The 24,484-nt window shown below is 45.0% G+C and overlaps 1 protein-coding gene across 1 annotated transcript in view; it reads right to left on the reverse strand.

Moving 5' to 3' along the window:
- wdr90 (WD repeat domain 90) overlaps nucleotides 1-24,484 on the reverse strand; it is a 58,081-nt gene that overhangs the window by 2,495 nt on the left and 31,102 nt on the right. The window contains exons 15-40 of the mRNA XM_046369061.1: nucleotides 23,571-23,689; nucleotides 22,970-23,131; nucleotides 22,099-22,229; nucleotides 21,842-21,958; nucleotides 20,755-20,990; nucleotides 20,266-20,402; nucleotides 17,718-17,848; nucleotides 16,800-16,930; nucleotides 12,333-12,494; nucleotides 10,660-10,788; nucleotides 10,368-10,501; nucleotides 10,174-10,214; nucleotides 9,882-10,013; nucleotides 9,423-9,608; nucleotides 7,850-7,932; nucleotides 7,640-7,742; nucleotides 5,377-5,498; nucleotides 4,974-5,130; nucleotides 4,642-4,832; nucleotides 4,094-4,262; nucleotides 3,789-3,912; nucleotides 1,809-1,980; nucleotides 1,563-1,685; nucleotides 753-915; nucleotides 390-520; nucleotides 28-171 (exon numbers count right to left, since the gene is read on the reverse strand). Coding sequence (XP_046225017.1) covers nucleotides 28-171; nucleotides 390-520; nucleotides 753-915; nucleotides 1,563-1,685; nucleotides 1,809-1,980; nucleotides 3,789-3,912; nucleotides 4,094-4,262; nucleotides 4,642-4,832; nucleotides 4,974-5,130; nucleotides 5,377-5,498; nucleotides 7,640-7,742; nucleotides 7,850-7,932; nucleotides 9,423-9,608; nucleotides 9,882-10,013; nucleotides 10,174-10,214; nucleotides 10,368-10,501; nucleotides 10,660-10,788; nucleotides 12,333-12,494; nucleotides 16,800-16,930; nucleotides 17,718-17,848; nucleotides 20,266-20,402; nucleotides 20,755-20,990; nucleotides 21,842-21,958; nucleotides 22,099-22,229; nucleotides 22,970-23,131; nucleotides 23,571-23,689 — 3,630 coding nt within the window. The remainder of the gene's footprint in view (nucleotides 1-27; nucleotides 172-389; nucleotides 521-752; nucleotides 916-1,562; nucleotides 1,686-1,808; nucleotides 1,981-3,788; nucleotides 3,913-4,093; nucleotides 4,263-4,641; nucleotides 4,833-4,973; nucleotides 5,131-5,376; nucleotides 5,499-7,639; nucleotides 7,743-7,849; nucleotides 7,933-9,422; nucleotides 9,609-9,881; nucleotides 10,014-10,173; nucleotides 10,215-10,367; nucleotides 10,502-10,659; nucleotides 10,789-12,332; nucleotides 12,495-16,799; nucleotides 16,931-17,717; nucleotides 17,849-20,265; nucleotides 20,403-20,754; nucleotides 20,991-21,841; nucleotides 21,959-22,098; nucleotides 22,230-22,969; nucleotides 23,132-23,570; nucleotides 23,690-24,484) is intronic.

The following is a 24,484-nucleotide window of genomic DNA, read 5'->3' on the forward strand; positions in this document are numbered from 1 at the left end:
TGTGCATATGCCTATGAAGAGGTTTACCTCAGGATTGGCAGGGGCTGGAAATGTGAGCCAGTCCAGAAGCTCACACTTGTCCTTCATCCAATCAGCTGCCCAAACGCTGACCCGTCTGTCTGCACTGGCAGCCAACCACATCTCGTTTCCTTCAAGCCCAAATTCTTTGTACTGGTGGGCAAAATGCAATTCCTTTATGTAGATTCTTAGTAGCTCCTCAAAAACAGTTACACTAGTAACCTCAGAAGACGTCACACAGAAGAAGTATGTTCTATTCATTCTATGTATACTATAGGATCGGGTCCCCCCTTTTTATTCATTATAATTTGAAAGGCAAAACTGATCCTAGATCTCCACTCCTACTTAGATGTGTGAATATGGGCCCTGACCTGTTTCTTCACACACTGGATGGTAGTGATGGGTGCCCCCTTGTGGTCGCTGATGAGTCTGACGGTAAGCCCGGTTACTGGGCTGCTGACAGCCATCAGGCCGTCCCTCCCAGCAGAGAGGATCACCTGACCTGAGGGTCAGAGGTCACATATAGCCTCCGTTATATAATGTGTATTATTATACATCCCAGTGAAATGACATACAAACGGTGTCCCAACAGAAAGACTGCCATCACATCCTAAACATGAATTTTAAAGCAGAGTCGGCAGTGTCCGACTACCAAATTCACACACGAGACAATGTCCACTGGTAGCATTGACAGTGACCTTCCCAAACACACACACACACAGACACACACACACCGTTAGCAGAGTACTGGATGGCGGTGACAGCCACAGGGTGCGGGTGCAGCTTGAGTTCCATCTCTGAGGAGGCCAGGCGAAAGATCCTTAGGGTCCCGTCGCTGTACCCCCCCACCACACAGGCACCCCCTTTAGAGGGACTCCAGCACGCACTACCACAGCTCTGACAGACAAGTTGGGGGGGGGGGATCAGGGGTGTAGATATTGACAGTCAAGACTCCTAGGTTTATAACTGGTGCATGATGCGTTGGGAGCTTCTCTCTCTCGATGTGGCATGTAGCCTTGTAAGTACCATGTCATAATGGAATTGCTACAGCATGTGATATACAGCCATTTAGCCTGTGTAAGGCGGTAGTTGAAAATAATAGCTCTGTTCATGTCATAGCTCTAATTATAACATGCTTCACAACATTTAAATGTTTATAAGCGCTTTATAATATTTGCATTATAATACTTATGGCTGCTGTTACAATGTATTAATGTATACAGGTGTAATCAGGGGTTAAAGCAACAACAAAAATCCCATGACTGAAACTTAAGTGGATCTCGGATCGATTGTCTTCTGGCCCAAGTCATCCTCCCCTTCCATTTATAAATGTCATGCCCATCATGCTCTTAGGGAGAGAGGATCATTTTGTACATGTATTAAAACTGCGAGTTACACCACTTTCAGTCCTTTTCGATTAGAAACAAACAATATGAGTGGAAATACGTCACAGCGACTGAGCGCATTAACGTTATAAAGTATTTTTTTGAATCAACACGGCCATCTTAGCTTTAGGGTTTCCTGTAGTTGTCTTGCAGTCTCACCTGGTTGAGCACCTGAAACTGCACCACCAGTTCGTTGTTGGGGGCCGTCCACACCCTCACACTGCCATCCTCCCCACACGTGGCAAAGTGGCTCTCGTCTGGGCTGAAAACCACGTCATTTACCTGAACACCGGGGCGGGGGGGGGCTGGTCATTTAATGTACGGATAGAGGCGTCCACAATGAACGCTCATATAGGCTCCAAAATTCAAACGCATGCACACGCTGGCAAAAACTCTATACTGTACCTTGCTCTTGTGCCCGCTGATGAGGCGGATGCTGGTGTTGTCCACCCAGTTGATGTACCACAGGGTACCCGCCGTGGTGCCCACGATGCCCATGTCCATGACGTCGTCAAAGGCCGCGCTCACCACCGTCCCGTCCAGCATCATCTCCTGCTCCAATAGCACCGGAGCACCTCTGATAGACAGAGGCAAGGACCAATGAGAGTAGACCATTCGATCAAATAAGCCAATTCATTGAATAAGAGTGGTTATCTATATAAAATGTAATAGCCTCACAAGATCGCACTGATGCAATACATGTACACTGGAACCAAAACATAAAATGCAAATAAACTGAGTTACAGTTCATACAAGGAAATCAGTCAATTGAAATTAATTAACTAGACCCTAATCTATGGATTTCACATGACTAGGAATAGATATGCATCTGTTGGTCACAGATACAGTTCCTTAAAAGTAGGGCCTTGGATCAGAAAACCAGTCAGTATCTGGTGTGACCACCATTCGCTTCATGCAGTGCGACACATCTCCTTTGCATAGAGTTGATCAGGCCGTTGATTGTGGCCTGTGGAATATTGTCCAACTCCTCTTCAATGGCTGTGTGAAGTTGCTTGATATTGGCGGGAACTGGAACATGCTCTCGTACATGTCAATCCAGAGGATCCCAACCATGCTCACTGGGTGACATGTCTTCTGATTATGCAGGCCACGGGAGAACTGGGACATTTCAGCTTCCAGGAATTGGGTACAGATCATTGTGACATGGTGCCGTGCATTATCATACTGAAACATGAAGTGATGGTGGTGGATGAATGGCACGACAACGGGCCTCAGAATCTCGCCACGTATCTCTGTGCATTCAAATTGCCATTGATAAAATGCAGTTGTGTTAGTTGTTCGTAGCTTATGCCTGCCCATACCATAACCCTACTATGGGGCAATCTGTTCACAATGTTGACATCAGCAAACCACTCACCAACACAACCATATAAAACGCTGCCTGCCATCTGCCCGGTACAGTTAAACCTGGGATTCATCCGTGAAGAGCACACTTCTCCAGCGTGCCAGTGCCCATCCAAAGTGAGCATTTGCCCATTTAAGTCAGTCACGACACCAAACTGCAGTCAGGTCAAGACCCTGGTGAGGACGACGAGCACGCAGATAAGCTTCCCTGAGACGGTTTTGACAGTTTGTGCAGAAATTCTTCTGTTGTGTAAACCCACAGATGGTTAGTCTCAGACAATCCGGAAGGAGAAAAAGCCAGATGTGGAGGTCCTGGTCTGGCTTTGTTACACGTGGTCTGTTGGGCATACTGCCGGTTGGGCATACTGTCAAATTCTCTAAAATGACGTTGGATGAGGGTTATGGTAAAGAAATGAACATTAAATTATCTGGCAACAGCTCTGGTGGACATTCCTGCAGTCAGCATGCCAATTGCTCTCTCCCTCAAAACTGGAGACATCTGTGGCATTGGGTTATGTGACAAAACTGCACGTTTTAAAGTGGCCTTTTATTGTCCCCAGCACAAGGTGGACCTGTGTAATGATAATGCTGTTTAATCAGCTTATTGATATGCCACACCTATTTAACAGGGATGTTAGACAGGTGTGACAAACAGGGATGTAAACAACACTTTACATGTTGTATGCTGAAATTGCTCCGCCGTATAAGACAAATAAAGTAGAAACATAGAAATAGCGTACATAGAACAGATCTACCGCTTCTTAGACTTGTTGTCAATGAGAATGACAGATCTGTGACTACCATTTCTATGTGAATTTGATCAGGTCCCCTCAAAAAGTTACATATTGCAGCATTAACTAAATACCACATTTTCAAGGAATATAAATCAACAGGCCACAGAGATGAATGGGCTTTAAAGACATGTCATGAGACGATACACTATGTAACATAGGAGGATGAGGGAAAAGGTATGTAAGGAGTATAATGTGTAGGCTGAGGAGTGTGCGGTGAGCAACAGACCTGTCCTCTGTGTTAGAGGCCTCTCCTCCAGGCCTCATGCCCTGTACAGCTGCCACGCCCCACAGCCTCAGCCTACGAGTGTTACTGCCCGTCAACAGACGGTTCCCCCGACACAGCAGCACTCCTAGGGAAACACACACAAACGTACACCAATACTGTACATACAGACTCACAAACCTATTTTGGAGACGGGTTTATTTGCAAGGATTGTGATATGTGTTTATTTACCAACAGTTGAATGAAGTCTGGATAAGCTTCGGATAAGAGTGCCTGCTATGTGTAACATTTTTAAAAATGTAACTGACCGATCTCCCCTTGGTCAGCCTCCCAGGTCATGAAGCAACGCTGGGTGTTGCAGTCCCAGGCACACACATGTCCACTGTTGGTGCCCGTGAAGAGGATGGAGTTGGCGTTGTAGCACAGCGCCGTCAGCTCCACGTCACCCACCTCCTCTGGCACACACACTCTCTGCACCTAGAATTTGAATTAGAAAAATGTTATTGTCCACACAACATGGACATTTTTCTTCAAAGTCTTTGTTAAAGAAAAACGTTGTTGTCCTCGTTATGTGGAAATATGTCTTCCTATGAGGGAGGACATGTTGAACATACCTGGTGCCGGCCTGATTTTTATCCAAGCAGAGGGGCTCTAGTTAGCTAGACATGCCCAGCCCAAACCAGGCAGGAAATAAGCAGTGTTAAACAAAAGAAGGCTGGTATTATAGCGAAACATATTCTCTAGAAAGCAGGCCAAAAGAGCATAGTTTGGGTCGGTACGATAGTGTAAAAAAAGTATCAGGGCTACCTTCTTAGAAAAACAATTAATTAGAAATTCACTCTAATTCTATTGTTACCTTGAGCTCCACGTCCAGGCCCTGTGTGTGGATGTTGCAGAAGTAGAGTCCATGGCTGCCCACACAGGCCAGCTGGCTGGCTGCAGAGGGGCTGAAGGCCACGTCGTGGAGCGGGCCGGACACACTGACCCTGGACAGCAGCTGGTAGGTCCTGGTGCTCCACAGCGCCACCTCCGGGTTGGTGAAGTCCCCTGCAGGAGGGCGGATTCAAATACCATTAAAAAAATGTTTTCTCATCCGTGAGGTAATCATTGATCTGTATGTGACTGAATAAGTGAACGCTATGTAGTGAAACTCTACTCTACTTGTCCTTGAAGGACTGTTCCACTGACCCACAGTGAGGAAGAAGAAATCATCCCTGGAAAAGGACAGGGCCTGCACCGCCCCCTGGTGGTAGGAGATGGTATTACTGCAGGTTCCATCCTGAACGTTCCAGATGCAGATGAGGCTCCTGGAGCCACCGCTGCTCCCTGCCGCCGAGGCCACAGTCTGAAAGAGAACAAAACACTGTCAGAGACGTGCAATGACTCATAAAATCACCTGTCTAGTTTGATCCCTTCTAAGTCAAATAAACACTTTAAACAGGATAATTCAGACTTAGCACAACTAGTCACAGAGAGAAACCACATTCAGAAAGTGGTTGAGACACAGAGAATGCATCATCCTTATTGGCACCAGCACAGTCCACCACCTTCATCATCATCGCTCATTCTAGAGAGGAGACTGGAGGCCTACCTGCGCGTCATTGGTAACAGCCAGACAGGAGATTTCCTCAGTGTGGCCCAGCCAGTGTCTCTGGGAGCCAGTGTGTAGGTTCTCCACCACCACCACACAACCACAGGAGTAGGCAAACAGACCTGCAATCAGTCAACACAACTAGGGCTGTGGCGGAATTTTGTCAGCCGGTGATTGTCAAGCAAATAACTGTCGGTCTCATGGTAATTGACAGTTAATTAATACAAACACATCTCGTGGCATCCACACATAGCCTAAAATACATTTCAAAAAGTCTAATAAAGCCATGTAATATAGCCTACACCTTCACAATAAATCCATTATTTATTTTAGACAGGTCTAACGAAGCATGGTATAAAAGAAAATGTAGTCCATTTCAGAAGAAAATAATTGCATACTCTTGAGTTCTCCTTAGGTTAGATCCTAATGTGGCTGTGGGCTACACTAGTTAATTTAGCAGACAAGATTTGTGGCTGTGGCATTATTTTATAGAATGAAAAATACAATTGAACAAAGCTGAATAAAATATTAATATTTTCTCCAAACGATGAGGGAGTGTGCACATTTGACTATTCTGTGTTAAGCGTTAAGTTAATTTATAGTTATTAATGTAACTTTAGTGGTTCTGTAAACTTTGGACTATATGTTTTGATTTTTAATACATTGAAAGGCTGCATGAGACGAATGATGATTTGAAGAAAGTCGCTTGAAAGGCATGAGCTGTTTTTTTTGTTGCACAGGCTGTACACACCAATAGTCTCTCACAATTTGACAAGCACTTGATGATGCCTCGAATTTCATGGTGACATCCCCTTTGTGGTTGTAATGCACCATTAAAAGAAAACCATGCCATTTGAAGCCCAGAGTGCTGCGTTGTGCCCTTCTCCCTGAGTGTGCTGCGCAATCCGAAACATCTCTCACTCACACGGCTCTCTGTTACGTGATCGAGTCTTTCTCATCGGATGAACTGTCCACATTTAAATTTTCGTCAGCCAACAAGATGAGTAGGCCTAACGAACAGCAAAAGCACTAGCCTATGTCAATCTACTATCCCCACAAAAGTCGACCAATTCTATTCTGTGTGAGAAATAAATCTTCCAAAACATAGTCTGGGACAGTTGTGGATGCGATAGATCCCAAATTAATACAACCACTACCATCAAAAAAACTTTTTTTTATGCAATGTGGCTGACGCAACAGATCAGAATGTTTAGCTTAAAATGTTGATTAACTATTAGACTATTTCTTCACATTATAAGCGCACATGGTAGTAGGCTTTAAGCGCAAATGTTCCATTTGCGGAAAACACCATTATCAAGTGACTGCAAATGCGATTATGCATGCAATGCTTTTATTATAAAGGTGCATTTTTATGGTGAAAATGATCTGCCCCAAACTTGAACTTAACGTGCATATATGCCAGTCAGGCTCTACACCCCTTGTAAAGCAGATTGATGTGCTTAATTGTAAGAAGTTCAGTTGTGTTGTGATACAAACCTTAAAACGCAATGAAATAGCCTATAGAAATGTTGCGTAACATGAGCTCATGGGTTCACATGAAGTGTTTGATTAGATTTTCAAAGACATTTGCATTGATGTCAGACTGATTAGAGGGACAATAGAGTGCTGAGGACCAGGCAGTTAGCAAGTTTGGTAGGCTACTAATGACCATCAGCAGCATCAGAGCTTGGAGAAGACTAAATGCCGTGACTAAAACGGTCATTTGGAATTTGAGTGCCTTCATGACTCGTGACCGCCAGTGTGGCGGTAATACGGTCACCGCAACAGCCCTAAACAAAACCACATAACCACCACACAATCACAGGAGCACGCAAACAGACCTGCACTCAGTCAACTTTCAAGTTTTAATGTCACGTGGACAAGAAACACAACATGCCTTTCTTGCAAGCTCCAAACCCAACAATCAATATCAATGTAGTACTAATAATAACATAAGATAGAACAAAAACACAAGAGAAATAAAAAAAGACACGAGAAAGTAAAAAGCTATATACAGGAAAGTACACAACTATCACACAACCGCAGCAGTATACAAACAGACCTGGAATCAGTCAACACAACCACATAAGATAAACAAACAGCGATGAAACTGTAAATAAGAAGGAAAGAGACAAGGGGTCGGGTCATACATGCTTACGCCAAGTCTTACAATGCAATATAACTTGCATCATAATATTTTCTGTATTCTATCAATATATTTTAGTCAGCCAATGAAATCAGTTGAACAAGCGCAAGGTTTTACCTGTTTCTGGATTCCACACCATGTTGGCCCGCCCATTGCCATTGTAACCAATTACTGCCTTCAGACTCAGGCCCTCTTCGCCCAGTTCAGGAGTTGCAGTACTCTGAGATGGAGACAAGCAGACAGAATAATTGGAAAGCAAGCCTTAATAAATGCAGGCTTCCTTATTTCTCAATGACGGGACTTGAGCTGGCGAGAGGTGCTCTCTACCTGGTCGAGGGTGGAGGTTTTGAAACGTGGGGTGAATTGCTTGTAGCAGTCGGGACGCACTGGCTTCTCCACCTTCAAAGAATCTGTATAACATACAACAAAGTAACATACAACACACATACATACATATATACACATACATATATAGCGCATTCGGAAAGTATTCAGACCCTTTTACTTTCTCCACATTTTGTTACGTTACAGCCTTATTCTAAAATGGATTTAAAAAAGAATAATCTTCAATCTACACAAAATACCCCATAATGTCAAAGCAAAAATGTGTTTTTAGAAATGTTTGCTAATTTATTATTATTAAAAGCAGAAATACCTTATTCAGACCCTTTGCTATGAGACTCGAAATTGAGCTCACGTGCATCCTGTTTCCATTGATCATCCCATACCATCCCTACAGTGAAGCATTGTGGTGGCAGCATCATGCTGTGGGGATATTTTTCAGCGGCATGGACTGAGAGACCAGTAAGGATCGAGAGAAAGATGTACAGAGAGATCATTGATGAAAACCTGCTACAGAGTGCTCAGGACCTCTGACTGGGGCAAAGGTTCACCTCCAACAGGACAACGACCCTAAGCACACATCCAAGATAATGCAGGAGAGCTTCAGGACAAGTCTCTGAATGTCCTTGAGTGGCCCAGCCAGAGTCCAGACTTGAACCCAATTGAACATCTCTGCAGAGACCTGAATATAGCTGAGCAGCGGCGTTCCTGACTGACTGCAGGAATGTCCAACAGAGCTGTTGCCGGATAATTTAATGTTGATTTCTCTACCATAAGCCGCCTCCAACGTAATTGTTATAGAATTTGGCAGTACATCCAACCAGCCTCACAAACGCAGAACACGTGTAGCCACGCCAGCCCAGGACCTCCACATCCGGCTCCTTCACCTACTGTCTGAGGGGGGTGCTGAGGAGTATTTGTGTCTGTAATGAAGCCCTTTTGTGGGGAAAAAACTCATTCTGGTTGGCTGGACCTGGCTTCCCAGTGGGTGGAACTGGTGACCAAGTGGGTGGGCCTATGCCTTCTCAAGCCCACCCATTGAAGCATCCCTGTCCAGTCATGTGAAATCCATAGATTAGGGCCTAATGAATGTATTTAAAATGGACTGATTTCCTTCTATGAACTGTAACTCAGTAAAATCTTTGAAATTGTTTGCGTTTATATTTTTGTTCAGTATGTACAGTACCAGTCAAATGTTTGGACACACCTACTCATTCAAGGGGTTCTCTTTATTTTGACTCTATTCTACATTGTATAATAATAGTGAAGACTTCAAAACTATGAAATAACACATGGAATGTAGTGTGCAAAGCTGTCATCAAGGCAGAAGAAGAATCTCAAATATAAATATATATATATATTTTTATAAACATTTTTTGGTTACTACATGATTCCATATGTGTTATTTCATAGTTTTGATGTCTTCAATTTTATTCTACAATGTAGAAAATAGTACAAATAAAGAAAACCCCTTGAATGAGTAGGTGTCCACACTTTTGACTGGTACTACATGCATGATGATTATCTTTGCCACTGAATTTATAAATAAATAATTTACCATTGTCCGCTGCTCTCTTCAGACTAGACTTCAGGGTTGAGTCTCCGCCTGCTGCCATCTCAGTGACTTTGAGAAAGGAGCCAGACGGAGGGCGAGGGGAGGGGCCTGCCAGGGGGGCAGGGAGGGGGGCAGTGCGGGGAAGAACCTCATCAATGTCCTCCTCACACAGAGACAGGTGGCTCAGAGCTTAAGAAGGAAAGAGGGAGACACAGGAGAAGGGCAAAGTGGGGGAGAACATGATACTTTCGGTCGGTTGTAAAACAATACCTTGCTCCTTATCTTTGCAGAAAGTCATAAGAAAAATGGTGGAAACCCATTTGCGAACTAGGTGGAACGATCACCATAGTTTTTTGCACACTTTTCCAGGGGTTGGTGCTAGGGGTAATTTTACAAGTAAGGGTGAGAGATAAAAACAAAGCGTAAAAAAAAGTGAATGGAAAAAGGAGCAGCGATTCTCACCTTGTCCAATCTGGTCTATGGAGCTGATGTCCAAACAGGGCGGAGGTGAGGTGGGAAGGGGCGCTGTCCGTCGAGGCATTCCATTGGATAGCAGCCTACCGTTGACCTCTGACTCTGAATGACCTTTAAGGGCTACAGTAGAACCCCCAAATTCTGAATATCTATTGATAGCCAGAACTAGAAGACTTACTTCTTTCTGTACATGGTCATCTATTTACTGGCAACGTTTTCAAATATGGTGTGAATGACATAGAAAGAAATGATGATTCATCATCTCTGTTTTTGTATTTACCTGGTTTAGGAGGGGAAACAGAGGCTGCCTTTGGTGGTGAACTGCGAGAAAAAAATGAAAACTGATAAAATACACACAGATGCATGAATACAACCTACGTATACAATTTACAACAGTACAGTAATGCAATACCACTGTGGATAATTCTTTGGGGGGACAGACAGACATGACAGACAGACAGGCAAGACTCTCACCGTCTGTCAGTTCCAGTCTCCTGAGGGTGGGCCAGGAAGTCCCAGAAGAAGATGGCGTCTCCTACTGAGACCACAGCCATCTGGTCTGGGGCGAAGTTCACCTGGCGAATAGGCTGGCTGTGGCCTATGAACATCTGGGATGGAATGTTGTCTTCAAATCAACACATTTCAAATGAATAACGTCACAACTTTTAAAAACAATTTGAAATTTGGTAAGATCACAATACTGAAATCCATAAATTGCTAATACAAAATACCGGTTGGCATGGTAACCGAGCCCATTCAACTTTACCTGCGAGTTGACATGCAGCTGCATGCTGTAATCCCACACCTTCACAGCATTGTGTCCTGCTGTCAGTAAGAAACGTCCATCCTCACTCACAGCTAGAGAGGAACACTGGTGCTTGTGTACCTTAGACACCTGGCAGGGATACCATACACAAAACACTGAAGAATTGCACCAAAACAACGCAGATATATTAAAGTACCTTGATTAATACATTTCAAAAATTAACACCCACGCTTTACTTTTCTCACTAGCTCTGACTTTGCTGATAAGTTGCTTTGTTGAGGAAGTGGTTTACTTACTATGATCGTGATATATGGTCTCACCGAGCTACCTTATTAAGACGAATGCACTAACTAAGTCCCTCTGGTTAAGAGCATCAGCTAAATGACTAAAATGTAAAAACATCTCTTTAGGAAAGTCAGTGGCAAAGACAATCAGCACCTTCATTACAACACACATCACTGTATTATGCACATCAACATTGTCACACACAAACACACTATATACACAAAAGTATGTGGACACCCCTTCAAAATTTGTGGATTTGACTATATCAGCCACATCCGTTGCTGACAGGTGTATAAAATCTAACACAGTCATGCAATCTCCATAGACAAACATTGGCAGTTGAATGGCCTTACTGAAGAGCTCAGTGACTTCCAACAAGTCAGTTCATAAAATTTCTGCCCTGCTAGAGCTGTCCCGGTCAAATGTAAGTGCGGTTATTGTGAAGTGGAAATGTCTGGGAGCAACAACAGCTCAGCTGCGAAGTGGTAGGCCACAAAAGCTCATAGAACGGGGCCGCCGAGTGTTGAAAAAAATTGTCTGTCCTCGGTTGCAACACTCACTGCCGAGCAGCCACACAAAAACCTAAGATCACTAAGCACAATGCCAAGCGTCGGCTGGAGTGGTGTAAAGCTCGCTGCTATTGGACTCGGAAATGCATTCTCGGGAGTGATGAATCACGCTTCACCATCTGGCAGTGCGACGGATTAAGTTTGGAGTTTGGAGGATGCCAGGAAAACACTACCTTCCCCAATGTATAGTGCCAACTGTAAAGTTTGGTGGAGGAGGAATAATGGTCTGTGGCTGTTTTTCATAGTTCGGGCTAGGACCCTTAGTTCAAGTGAAAAGGAAAATGTAACACTACAGCATACAATGACATTCTAGATGATTCTGTGCTTCCAACTTTGTGGTAACAGTTGGTGGAAGGCCCTTTCCTGTTTCAGCATGACAATGCCCCCCCCCCCCCCCCCCATGACAAAGCACAAAGTGAGGTGGTTTGTCGAGATCAGTGTGGAAGAACTTGACTGGCCTGCACAGAGCCCTGACTTCAACCCCATTGAACACCTTTGGGATGAATTTGAACGGCGACTGAGAGCCAGGCTTAATTGCCCAACATCAGTGCCCGACCTCACTAATGCTCTCGTGGCTGAATGGAAGCAAGGCACATGCAGCAATGTTCCAACATCTAGTGGAAAGCCTTCCCAGAAGAGTAGAGGCAGTTATAGCAGCAAACGGGGGGGACCAACTCCATATTAATGCCCATGATTATAGAATGAGATGTTCGACGAGCAGGTGTCCCCACACACTACAAAAGTATCTCACACACTAAAACGTAGACACACACACACACCTCAAAAACAGAGAGACGGCATGCATATCAGTACCACTACCTCTCTGAGCAGTCGTCCGGTGTTCGCGCTAATCCACAGGATCTTGTTGGCGGAGGTGGTGACCAGTAGGTGTCCGGTGGAGGCCGGGGAGAAGCACACCTTCAAGGCCGAGTCTAGACTGGTGCTCTCCACATCCAGGATACTCACGTCCACACGCAGCAGCTGGGTGATGCAAAGTAGAGCATCATGTTACCTCGGCTCAGATACACATCCGAACTTGTTCAAATCTCATTTTAAATTGTCACATGCTTCGTAAACAACAGGTAAAGACTAACAATGAAATGCTTACCTTCTCAACAATGCAAAGAGAAAGAAAATACACAGATAATAGAAAAGTAGAACACATAATAAGTTACAATAAATACACGATGAGTAACTATAACATGGCTTTATATATATATATATATAGGAATCCAGTAGCGAGTTAATGAAGGGTAATTGAGGTAGATATGTACATTTAACATATACAGTTGAAGTCAGAAGTTTACATACACCTTAGCCAAATACATTTGAACTCAGTTTTTCACAATTCCTGACATTTAATCCTAGTAACAATTCCCGGTCAGTTAAAATTCACCACTTTATTTTAAGAATGTGAAATGTCAGAATAATAGTAGAGAGAATGATTTATTTCAACTTTTATTTCTTTCATCACATTCCCAGTGGGTCAGAAGTTTACTCAATTAGTATTTGGTAGCATTGCCTTTAAATTGTTTAACTTGGGTCAAACGTTTCGGGTAGCCTTCCACAAGCTTCCCACAATAAGTTGGGTGAGTTTTGGCCCATTCCTCCTGACAGGGCTGGTGTAACTGAGTCAGGTTTGTAGGCCTCCTTGCTTGCACACACCTTTGCACACACCTTCTTCCCAAAATATTTCTATGGGATTGAGGTCAGGGCTTTGTGATGGCCACTCAAATACCCTGACTTCGTTGTCCTTAAGCCATTTTGCCACAACTTTGGAAGTATGCTTGGGGTCATTGTCCATTTGGAAGACCCATTTGCAACCAAACTTTAACTTCCTTTTTTTTTTAACCTTTTTTTTTAAACCTTTATTTAACCAGGCAAGTCAGTTAAGAACACATTCTTATTTTCAATAACGGCCTGGGAACAGTGGGTTAACTGCCTGTTCAGGGGCAGAACGACAGATTTGTACCTTGTCAGCTCTGGGGTTTGAACTCGCAACCTTCCGGTTACTAGTCCAACGCTCTAACCACTAGGCTACGCTGCCGTCCTGACTGATGTCTTGAGATGTTGCTTCAATATATCCACCTAATTGTCCTTCCTCATAATGCCAGTTATATTGTGAAGTGCACCAGTCCCTCCTGCAGCTATGCACCCCCACATGTAAACTTCCGACTTCAACTGTAACTATGAATAAAGTGTTAGATAATAAACAGTAGCAGCAGTGTACAGTGAGGGACAAAAGTATTTGATCCCCTGCTGATTTGGTATGTTTGCCTACTGACAAAGAAATGATCAGTCTAATCTTAATGGTAGGTTTATTTAACAGTGAGAGACAGAATAACAACCAAAAAATCCAGAAAAACGCATGTCAAAAATGTTATAAATTGATTTTAATTTTAATGAGAGACATAAGCATTTGACCCCCTCTCAATCAGAAAGATTTCTGGCTCCCAGGTGTATTTTATACAGGTAACGAGCTGAGATTAGGAGCACACTTAAAAGGGAGGGCTCCTAATCTCAGTTTGTTACCTGTATAAAAGACACCTGTCCACAGAAGCAATCAATCAAATCAGATTCCAAACTCTCCACCATGGCCAAGACCAAAGAGCTCTCCAAGGATGTCAGGGACAAGATTGTAGACCTACACAAGGCTGGAATGAGCTACAAAACCATCGCCAAGCAGCTTGGCGAGAAGGTAACAACAGTTGGTGCGAATATTCGCAAATGGAAGAAACACAAATGAACTGTCAATCTCCCTCGGCCTGGGGCTCCATGCAAGATCTCACCTTGTGGACTTGCAATGATCATGAGAACGGTGAGGAATCAGCCCAGAACTACACGGGAGGATCTTGTCAATGATCTCAAGGCAGCTGGGACCATAGTCACCAAGAACACAATTGGTAACACACTACGCCGTGAAGGACTGAAATCCTGCAGCACCCGCGAGGTCCCCCTGCTCAAGAAAGCACATATACATGCCCTTCTGAAGTTTGCCAATGAACATCTGAATGATTCAGATGACAACTGGGTGAAAGTGTTGTGGTCAGATGAGACCAAAATGGAGCTCTTTGGCATCAATTCAACTCGCCGTGTTTGGAGGAGGAGGAATGCTGCCTATGACCCCAACATCACCATCCCCACCGTCAAACATGGAGGTGGAAAAATTATGCTTCGGGGGTGTTTTTCTGCAAAGGGGCAGGACAACTTCACCACATCAAAGGGATGATGGACAGGGCCATGTACCGTCAAATCTTGGGTGAGAACCTTCTTCTCTCAGCCAGGGCATTGACAATGGGTCGTGGATGGGTATTCCAGCATGACAATGACCCAAAACACACGGTCAAGGCAACAAAGGAGTGGCTCAAGAAGAAACACATTACGGTCCTGGAGTGGCCTACCCAGTCTCCAGACCTTAATCCCATAGAAAATCTGTGGAGGGAGCTGAAGGTTCGAGTTGCCAAACGTCAGCCTCGAAACCTTAATGATTTGGAGAAAATCTGCAAAGAGGAGTGGGACAACATCCCTCCTGAGATGTGTGCAAACCTGGTGGCCAACTACAAGAAACGTCTGACCTCTGTGATTGCCAACAAGGGTTTTGCCACCAAGTACTAAGTCACGTTTTGCAGAGGGGTCAAATACTTATTTCCCTAATTAAAATTCAAATCAATTTATAACATTGTTGACATTCGTTTTTCTGGATTTTTTCGTTGTTTTTCTGTCTCTCACTGTTCAAATAAACCTACCATTAAAATTATAGACTGATCATTTCTTTGTCAGTGGGAAAACGTTCAAAATCAGCAGGGGATCAAATACTTTTTCCCCCTCACTGTATGTGATGAGTCAAAAATGGTGCAAAAAGGGTCAATAGTCCGGATATGGTTAACTACTTAAATAACTATTTAGCAGTTTTACGGCTTGGGGGTATAAGCTGTTTAGGGTTCTGTTGGTTCCAGACTTGATGCATCGGCACCTCTTGAGGTGCGGATGCAGAGGAAACAGTCTGACTTGGGAGGCTGGTGCCTTTAACAATTTTAGGACCTTCCTCTGACACCGCCTAGTATAGAGGTCCTGGATGTCAGGAAGCTTGGCCCCAGTGATGTACTGGGCCGGACGCAGTACCCTCTGTAGCGCCTTGCGGTCGGATGCCAAGCAGTTGCCACACAGTGATGGAGCCGGTCAAGTTGCTCTCAATGGTGCAGCTGTGGAACTTTTTCAGGATCTGAGGCCCAGTGCCAAATATTTTGAGCCTCCTGAGGGGCAAGAGGTGTTGTCGTGCTCTCTTCACGACTGTGTTGGTGTGTGTGGACCATGATCGATCCTTAGTGATGTGGACCCCTAGGAATTCCCGCTCCATTAGAGCCGTGCCGATGTCAATGGCGGCGTGCTCGGTCCTCCATTTCCTGTAGTGCACGATCAGCTCCTTTGTCTTGCTGACGTTGAGGGAGAGGTTGTTGTCCTGGCACCACACTGACCTCCTCCCTATAGGCTGTCTCATCGTCATCGGTGATCAGGCCCATCACTGTCGTGTCATCAGCGAACTTAATGATGGCGTGGAGTCGTGCGCGGCCACGCAGTCCTGGGTGAACAGGGACTACAGGCTGGGACTAAGCACAACCCCGAGGAACCCACATGTTGAGGGACAGCGTGGTGGATGCGTTGCCTACACTCACCACCTGGGGGCAGCCCGTCAGGAAGTCAAGATACAGACGGAGGTGTACAATCCCAGGGTCTTTAGCTTAGTAATGAGCTTGGAGGGAACTATGGTGTTGAATGCTGAGCTGAAGTCAATGAACAGCATTCTCACATAAGTGTTCCTCTTATCCAGGTGGGAAAGGGCAGTGTCGAGTTCAATAGAGATTGCATCATCTGTGGCTCTGTTGGGGTGGTACGCAAATTGGAGTGGGCCCAGGGTGTCTGGGATGATGCCGTTGATGTGAGCCATGACCGGCCTTTCAAAGCATTTCATGGCTACAGATGAGAGTAGTACGGGGCGATAGTCATTTAGACATGTTACCTTGGCGTTCTTGGGCACAGGGACTATGGTGGTCTACTTGAAACATGTAGGTGTTACTTTATCTCTGCCAAAATTACTGCAGAGACACACCAGTTGGTCCTGACCTACCATTTGGGATGTACAGAGTAAATCACTATCTTTTTTTAACACTATAATTTGAACAATAAAGTTGTTCAAGCCACATATAGGAAAACAAAGCTCAAAGACTAATTGATTGACACAATAACAGGGATCAGAGATTTTGTTGATCGTAAGAGAAGCAACAGTACCTCATCCAGGGAGCGGGCGGCCATGATGGTGACGGTGTACTCAGACGGCCCGACGAAAGCCAGACAGCGATTGTCACTGCTTACAGTGAGGGCGTCAGGAGCACGTTCAGTGCCTCGAGCAACCACATTACCTACACAAAAATAGAGTGAGGGAGGGTGTGTTGGGGCATAAAATTAACTGATTGGTCTACCAGCCACTGTTGCAGGTAGATTTAAAAATCTACAAGCCACTCAGATTTTATAGCAGCCAAAATAAAATAGTCATTAAAATTACACCAACAAAACAGATATGCTTTGTAATGTTTCTAAAACAAAAGTATTACTAGTATGAAATAATGTGGTATGATGTTTAATTTCATTTTTTGTGACTGGAGTATTTCAACCAAAATATCACAGCCCCCAGCCAGGCAGTGTTTCAGCGCGAGGTGGAATAGGCTATAGTAGGATTCGTAGGTCTTTGACTTTGTGCGATTCATTTACCAGCTATGAAACAAAACTTCAGAAATACTTTGAGAACAGCTACTGCAGCATTTATTTTACTATAAATGTGATCATACTTGGCTACTTTTATTCACAAATCCGAGTGAAATGCTCTCACTGTGGAGCCCTGTCCACCTGCCATTGTGGTTAGTGAAATGGACATCTTACCCCGCAAATGCCAAAATCTACCCACATTTGGCTAGTGGCGGGTGTTAATATTAGGCCCTGCCTGTAAGTCATTGAAAATTGAAGATACAGTACCTCCACTGGAGATGGAGCTGTCGGACAGGTAATATCAGAACAATACAGAACACTGTGAGTGCAGTCCTTGTATTTCTGAAGGTGAAAGGTTCCATCTTCCATTCCATTCATACCATACCAGCTAATTCAACCAGCTCCAGCTCTATTGTATATGTGTGGTTGTCAATGTTAACTCACCCAGTACTCGGAGTACATGGTGGTCTTCCTGAGAGGAGTTGTAGAGCGCCAGAGAGCCCAGGGAGCCAGCGCTGTACATGAACTCGCCATCTGGAGAAAAGGCCAGGCCCACCACCTCCCCTCTGTGCTGCCTGCAGAAACAAAACACAGGAGGACTCGAGGTGTTCTGAAAGATGAGACAGCGAGGATTGTAATAAATAGCACTTTGATGTCATAGAAGCAAACCACACACACCTGTGAGTCCAAATGCGCACTTCACATTTCCATTTAAAACTCATGTAATTTACAGTATGATGGACTCTATCGAAATGTAACACGTTTGAAGTTAAACTGCAGTTTGTTAGTATTGTGTTTAGTGAATGACTACTGAGAGTATTAATGGAGTTTAGGCCATGAAACTGTATGTACGCTAATTTAGAAAGGTTGACCCATTGCCCAGGATCAGAGAGCAGGGTAGAACAGAGGATGGACGGGGTGCGATTCTGACATCTGGCAAAACAAAGAGAGAACCATGGACATTCCACAGCGGAAAGGAGGGAAACTCATTTGGGGGCATAAAATGTATAGCTGGGGAAGTGATGCCTACAAAGGAAGAGTAAAAAATGTGTTGTGCGCTTTCTAAAACGTATGCACTCCGCTGACTGTCTCCTCGGTAGTAAACACTTCCTTACTGCAAAGAGTTCGCAATGGCATTTTTCTTTTTTAACAAGTATCAACGTTTATGATCGCTATGCTTGATGGACAGTTACAAGGATACCATGGCCTCATAGCCTAGGTTGCCCTTAACAGAATGAGCCCCGTTTGTTTACAGTGAAGAAAATAAGCAGCGGAACCACGCACTTAAATGCCCTCCTGACTCCATTCTATAAGCACCAAAATGACTATCCGTTTCTATGAAGTGCCTGCCTTGTGACAGCCTAATTTATCTAGTCATGTTGGCAATAAAACAAGCTTTCAAATGATGCCAACAGTCAACAGTCATTGTGTGATGGTGTAAATAACAACAGTCATTGTGTGATGGTGTAAATAACAACAGTAATTGTGTGATGGTGGGGACGCAGGGCTGTGTTCCAAACAAACATCTACAAGTCTGCTTCAGTTACTAAACGGCACAACTAAGAGAGCTCAAAAAAGCACAGAAAAGGTTGAAAGCGCTTTCCTTTGAGTCATAAAAGCGCATTGAAAGTACTTAGAAACTGTGCACGCTGGAGAGATGTGTAGCCATCAGTTAGACCCCTCACTCAAACCTTTCTCATTTGATTTTGTCTTACATTGCACCTACCCCCACAATCTTCATGAATATTCTTACTACATTACTGAATGTATGCAGAGTATTTTCAGATTTCATTGTCGATAAATGCTGCGAAAAGTACAGTAAAACGTCAAATGCACGTAAAATCAACAGTTATTTTGGATTCAGTCGTGTCAGGTGAACAAGTGTCCTCACCCTAATCTCCAAATTGTTCCCTTTCAATTCCTGCCATGGTTATGCATATGCTTCTCACACTGTAGTTCTTCAGTTAGAAACATTTCAATTGGGCCCGATCCATATAGGCCAATTCCCACGATTGTAAAGGTGTAAAGATTAAAAAACACCCAAATACAATGAGTCACAGAGCGAGAGCCAAAAACGACACACTAATCATATATTTAATAAAACCATTTCCATTCTCCCTCTCTCTCGCTCTCTTTCTCTAAACCTTTACACCGGTTAACACTGAAGTGTTCAAACTGCGGCAGTGGTCTCGACATTCATACACAAACTTATTAAATGTGTCTATAATAGCCTTGCTGCCAACTCTGTCCCACAGACTCTGTGTGTGTGTGTGTGTGTGTGTGTGTGTGTGTGTGTGTGTGTGTGTGTGTGTGTGTGTGTGTGTGTGTGTGTGTGTGTGTGTGTGTGTGTGTGTGTGTGTGTGTGTGTGTGTGTGTGTGTGTGTGTACACAGTAGGTGCGCGAGCGAGTGTGGCTCAGTCACGAATCACAGATTCTCTCATCTCCAGAAGGCCTCCGCTTGATTCCTCTATAACGAGATACCACACTGGTACCAACTGACAGACTGTGACAAGAGCCAAATCTCTGTCACCCGTCCTACACCGCCATCGCCCATGCCTGTAAGAGGCCAAAATAAAAAAAATGGGCAAAGAGGGTGAAAGATAGAGGCACAGCAGATGTGTCACTTCCTTGTGAGGGGTGGTGGTGGTGTTCGAGAGGTTTATGGTAGGTCACAGTAATGACATGACTCAGCTGGCGGGATAAACAGTCACTAACTTAACCGGCTATATAGTCAAATCAGCACCAAGACGTATGATCCACCGACAACGACAGTTAGTCACGTCCGGCAAATTGGCCGTCGGGTTACAGCGTCTTACAGCACGAGATCAGAATGGAAAGGATTATTGCGAGTCAAGGCAAAACTGTGCTGAAGGTCTTTCGCTGCTCAAGAGACTGTATCAAGGCACCACATAACTTCTGTTGTACATTAATCCATCAACTCCAGAACCCACTATGTATACGACAGTATCTCCTCTAGTCTGGGTCTACCTACCTGTGCTCTGCCAGTAGTTTGGCGCTGGCGATGTCAAAGACCCTGACAAGGCCAGAGCTGGATCCACAGGAGAAGACTTGCAGGCTGGGGTGGAAGGCCACGGAGCAGGGCGTGTCTTCAGAAACAAAGTCATACAGCTGGAGAAGGCCCAGAGGACACATAGCAGTCATGAGGTTACAGCGATTCAGTCAGATAAGATCACGGTGGAACAGTCAGAATTCTAAGGAGGAGGTCAATTATTTCAGGAGAAAGAAACCTTACAATAATTCTCGAAAAACACAACACTTACCATTTTCTTACTATCGAGTACCAAACCGTGGCATTATCCTTATCAACACTGTTCAAGCAACTATGGTGGACACATGATCAGGCCAGCTCAGTTTGCTTCAATTCGGCTCAGCAGTGCGAAAACAATATGTGGGTTTGAAAATGAGCCCTGTAGCTTTGAGCGTCAGTGTGTGCTATCAGTTCCAGGGCTCGAGTTCCCACCTGCTGCATGGAGTCCATGTCCCAGACGCGCACGGTGCGGTCGCAGGAGGCGGTGGTGATGCGCCGACGGATACCGTCCACGCTGAAGCCCAGCACGCCGTCCGTGTGTGACCTCATCAGGGTGCTGTAGCCTCGGCTGCTCACGTCCAGGTAGCCCAGGTTACCGCTGGTGGTGGCCGCCATGACGCTGAGGCCGTCGTCGGACACGGACACAAGGCTCACAGGACCCTCGTGTTCTGGGGAGGAAAGACAGGGGGGCTGAGGAACACTGGAGTGTGTGTCTGTGTACTGTAGGCTGAGGAAGTGCGTTGGCTGAGGAAATGGGAGGCAGCGTGCGCAGAATGTGGGTTTTTGATTAAACGGCAGCGATTACATTACTCTAAAATCCCATCAAGCCTCCTTTGAAACCCTTCATACGAGCAATAAGATTTTAGCTCTTTGATAAGTGCTTTGACTGGGATTCAACCTGGAAACCCGTTTGATATGGGTTGTCTTCAAACACATTCAGTTAATCAGAGACATTTACTTCAAACAAGTTGCCAATTCTTTAGATGCCAGTCAATATTGACACGCTGAATGCGGCAGATGTACTGAATAAAACAAATGACTGAGGCTGAGTGAGATGTCTTTTCTTCCTGCCACTGGTTTTGCAGATGACTTTAGGACTGAGGGATGTGGTTGTTTTTTTGAACCTATATTAGGGAAAGGGAGATACCTAGTCAGCTGTACAACTGAATGCCTTCAACTGCCTTCTTCTGCATTTAACCCAACCCCTCTGAATCAGAGAGGTGCGGGGGGCTGCCTTAATCGACCTCCACGTCTTTGGTGCTCGGGGGAACGGTGGGTTAACTGCCTTGCTCAGGGGCAGAAGGACAGATATTTAGCATGTCAGCTCGGGGATTCGATCCAGCAACCTTCCGGTTACTGGCCCAACACTAGGCCACCTGCCGCCGAAATCACTCTGGATTAGAGTGTCTGCTGAATGACTAAAATGTTCAATGTAAATGTAGATGATTGACAGACCGAGCAGGGATGGAGCTGAATGTTAAAATAAGGGGCCCTGCTGTTGAACTGTGCCTGTTCTCACCAGCCTCCAGGAACACGGTGGAGAAGTCTAGGGGCCAGAGCCGCAGGAAGCCGTCCTCAGAGCCTGTGGCGCAGAACGCTGATGAAACGCTGATGCTGTTGACAGCGATGCCCAGACCTGGTGGGAAGGAGAACATTTTTATTGTTTAGCACAGTTTAAAGTGAACTCATGTCTCACCTCAAATTACCTTTCTCTATCTCTCTCCCTCCCTCCCTCCCTACATCCCTCCCCACCCTCCTCCTCCACCGTCCTCTCACCCATGCCGAAGGTCTGTTTCTCACGGCGCTGAGCGTGGGGCTGCTGGGCAGGCAACAGTCTCCTGACGTTCTTGATCGCCACGCTCCCGTAGTCTATCTCCAGGATGTGGCCACTGCGGCTACTGGCAAATCTATTGGAAACAAGGAAACCGAGGCTCCATTATGGCTCAGTCTTCTGAATTAGAAAATTGAGCACTTATGGCCTCCTCACCGGAGAGTGGGCGGGATTAGGTACTTTAGATTGGGTTATTAGGGGATTGAGTGGTGCGGCTCCAGCAGGTGAGGTATCAGTCACTCAGAGGCAGTGATGTGTGGATCTTTTCAAACCTTTCATAGGCTCAGCGGGAGAGAAGTAGAGAGAGAGAGAGAGAGAAGAGAGAGAGAGAGAGAGAGAAGAGAGAGAGAGAGAGAGAGAGAGAGAGAGAGAAGTAGAGAGAGAGAGGGCTTGGAGGAAGACATAAGTAAGCTCACAGTTTAGAGAGCCAAATTTGCACATGAAACAATTTAAAAATGTTCTTCCGCCATGTTTTAAGGTCAAGGTAATTTATCTTAGATGGTAAAATGCTTCGTGGGTCAGATTTAGCCTCGTAAACACCAGACAGAGTCACGCTGCGCTATCAGCAACATTCATGTAAGCTCACGGGATCAGGCAGCTTTGCGAGGCTTGGTCAGATTTACTGCAGAAGGGTTTCTAGATATACTGTGACATTTACACCCTTCCAGAAGTTATAGACTGCATCTCAAAATGGTACCCTATTCCCTCTGTAGTGTACTACCTTTGACCAGAGCCCTGCGCTATTTGGGATGCAGCCATAGCCTACCTACAATATATGAAAAGGTTAAAAAAGCTGAAAGGAGTGTGTGGACTCACAGCGTGCGGTCCTCAGGCTCGCGGTCAGCAAAGTGACCCTCCTCAAAGGCCACGTCGGTGAAGTCCAGGGCGTGGTACTCCCCCAGGTTGACCGGACAAGACCGCAGGGCCCCGCTCCGCACACGCCACAACCGAACGTTATCCCGACCACAGGACACCATCCTGGAGCGTAAATACACAAAATAACATATTTACATTTTGGCTATTTAGCAAAGGCAAAAAAAAAATATATATATATATATCATAGTGACACAAACTCAAGATGACAGAATGAACACATTCCTACAGCCATTTCTTTTAACCTCTAATGAATCCTGAATGAAGCCTTACATATTTGTATTTATTATGGATCCCCATTACTCTTCCTGGGGTCCAGCAAAATTAAAGCAGTTTATACACTTAAAACATTACAATACATACACAGATTTCACTGCCTGAGGGCACACAGAACACACTGTGTGGCATTAGGCCCCTACTCCACCACTACCACACATCTACATGACTAAATACATGTGTATGTATAGTGCGTATGTTATCGTGTGTGTGAGTGTGTCAATGTTTGTGTTGCTTCACATAATGAAGTATGATAGACTAACGTTACCGTGTGTCATCAAAAAAGGCAATCTTCATGGTCTGTATGTCCACATCGGTGTGTGCTTTGGCCAGGACAGACACCTCTCCTCCTTTAGTGACACGCAGGGTGTTCCACACAACCACCATCTGTGGAGGAGCGTTAAAAGAGTGAAAAGATTTGACATGGGCCCGCAGGTGCTCAAAAGCTCTATAGCTGCACCGTTGAGAGCATCATGACTGGCTGCGTCACTGCTTGGTTCGGCAACTGCAAGGCACGACAGAGGCTAGTGAGTATACCCACTGCTGCTACCTATGATGCATCCTGTTCCCTAGTCACTTTAACCCGACCCAAACTCAGCATAAAAAAGAAACATCCTCTCACTGTCAACAGCGTTTATTTTAAGCAAACACGTGTCAATATTTGTATGAAACAAATACAAGTTCCACAGACATGTGACTAACAGAAATGGAATAATGTGTCCCTGAACAAAAAAAAAGAAGGGGGGGGGGTCAAATTAAAAGTAACAGCCAGTACTGGTGTGGCCACCATCTGCATTAAGTACTGCAGTGCATCTCCTCCTCATGGACTGCACCAGATTTGCCAGTTCTTGCTGTGAGATGTTACCCCACTCTTCCACCAAGGCACCTTCAAGTTCCCAGGCATTTTTGGGGGGAATGGACATAGCCCTCACCCTCTGATCCAACAGGTCCCAGACCTGCTCAACAGGATTGAGATCCGGGCTCTTCGCTGGCCATGGCAGAACACTGACATTCAGGAAATCACGCACAGAATGAGCAGTATGGCTGGTGGCATTGTCATGCTGGAGGGTCATGTCAGGATGAGCCTGCAGGAAGGGTACCACATGAGGGAGGAGGATGTCTTCCCAGTAACGCACAGCGTAGAGCTTGCCTGCAATGACAACAAGCTCAGTCCGATGATGC

This window comes from Oncorhynchus gorbuscha, linkage group LG11 (genome assembly GCF_021184085.1).
Source record: "Oncorhynchus gorbuscha isolate QuinsamMale2020 ecotype Even-year linkage group LG11, OgorEven_v1.0, whole genome shotgun sequence".
Lineage (NCBI taxonomy): Eukaryota > Metazoa > Chordata > Actinopteri > Salmoniformes > Salmonidae > Oncorhynchus > Oncorhynchus gorbuscha.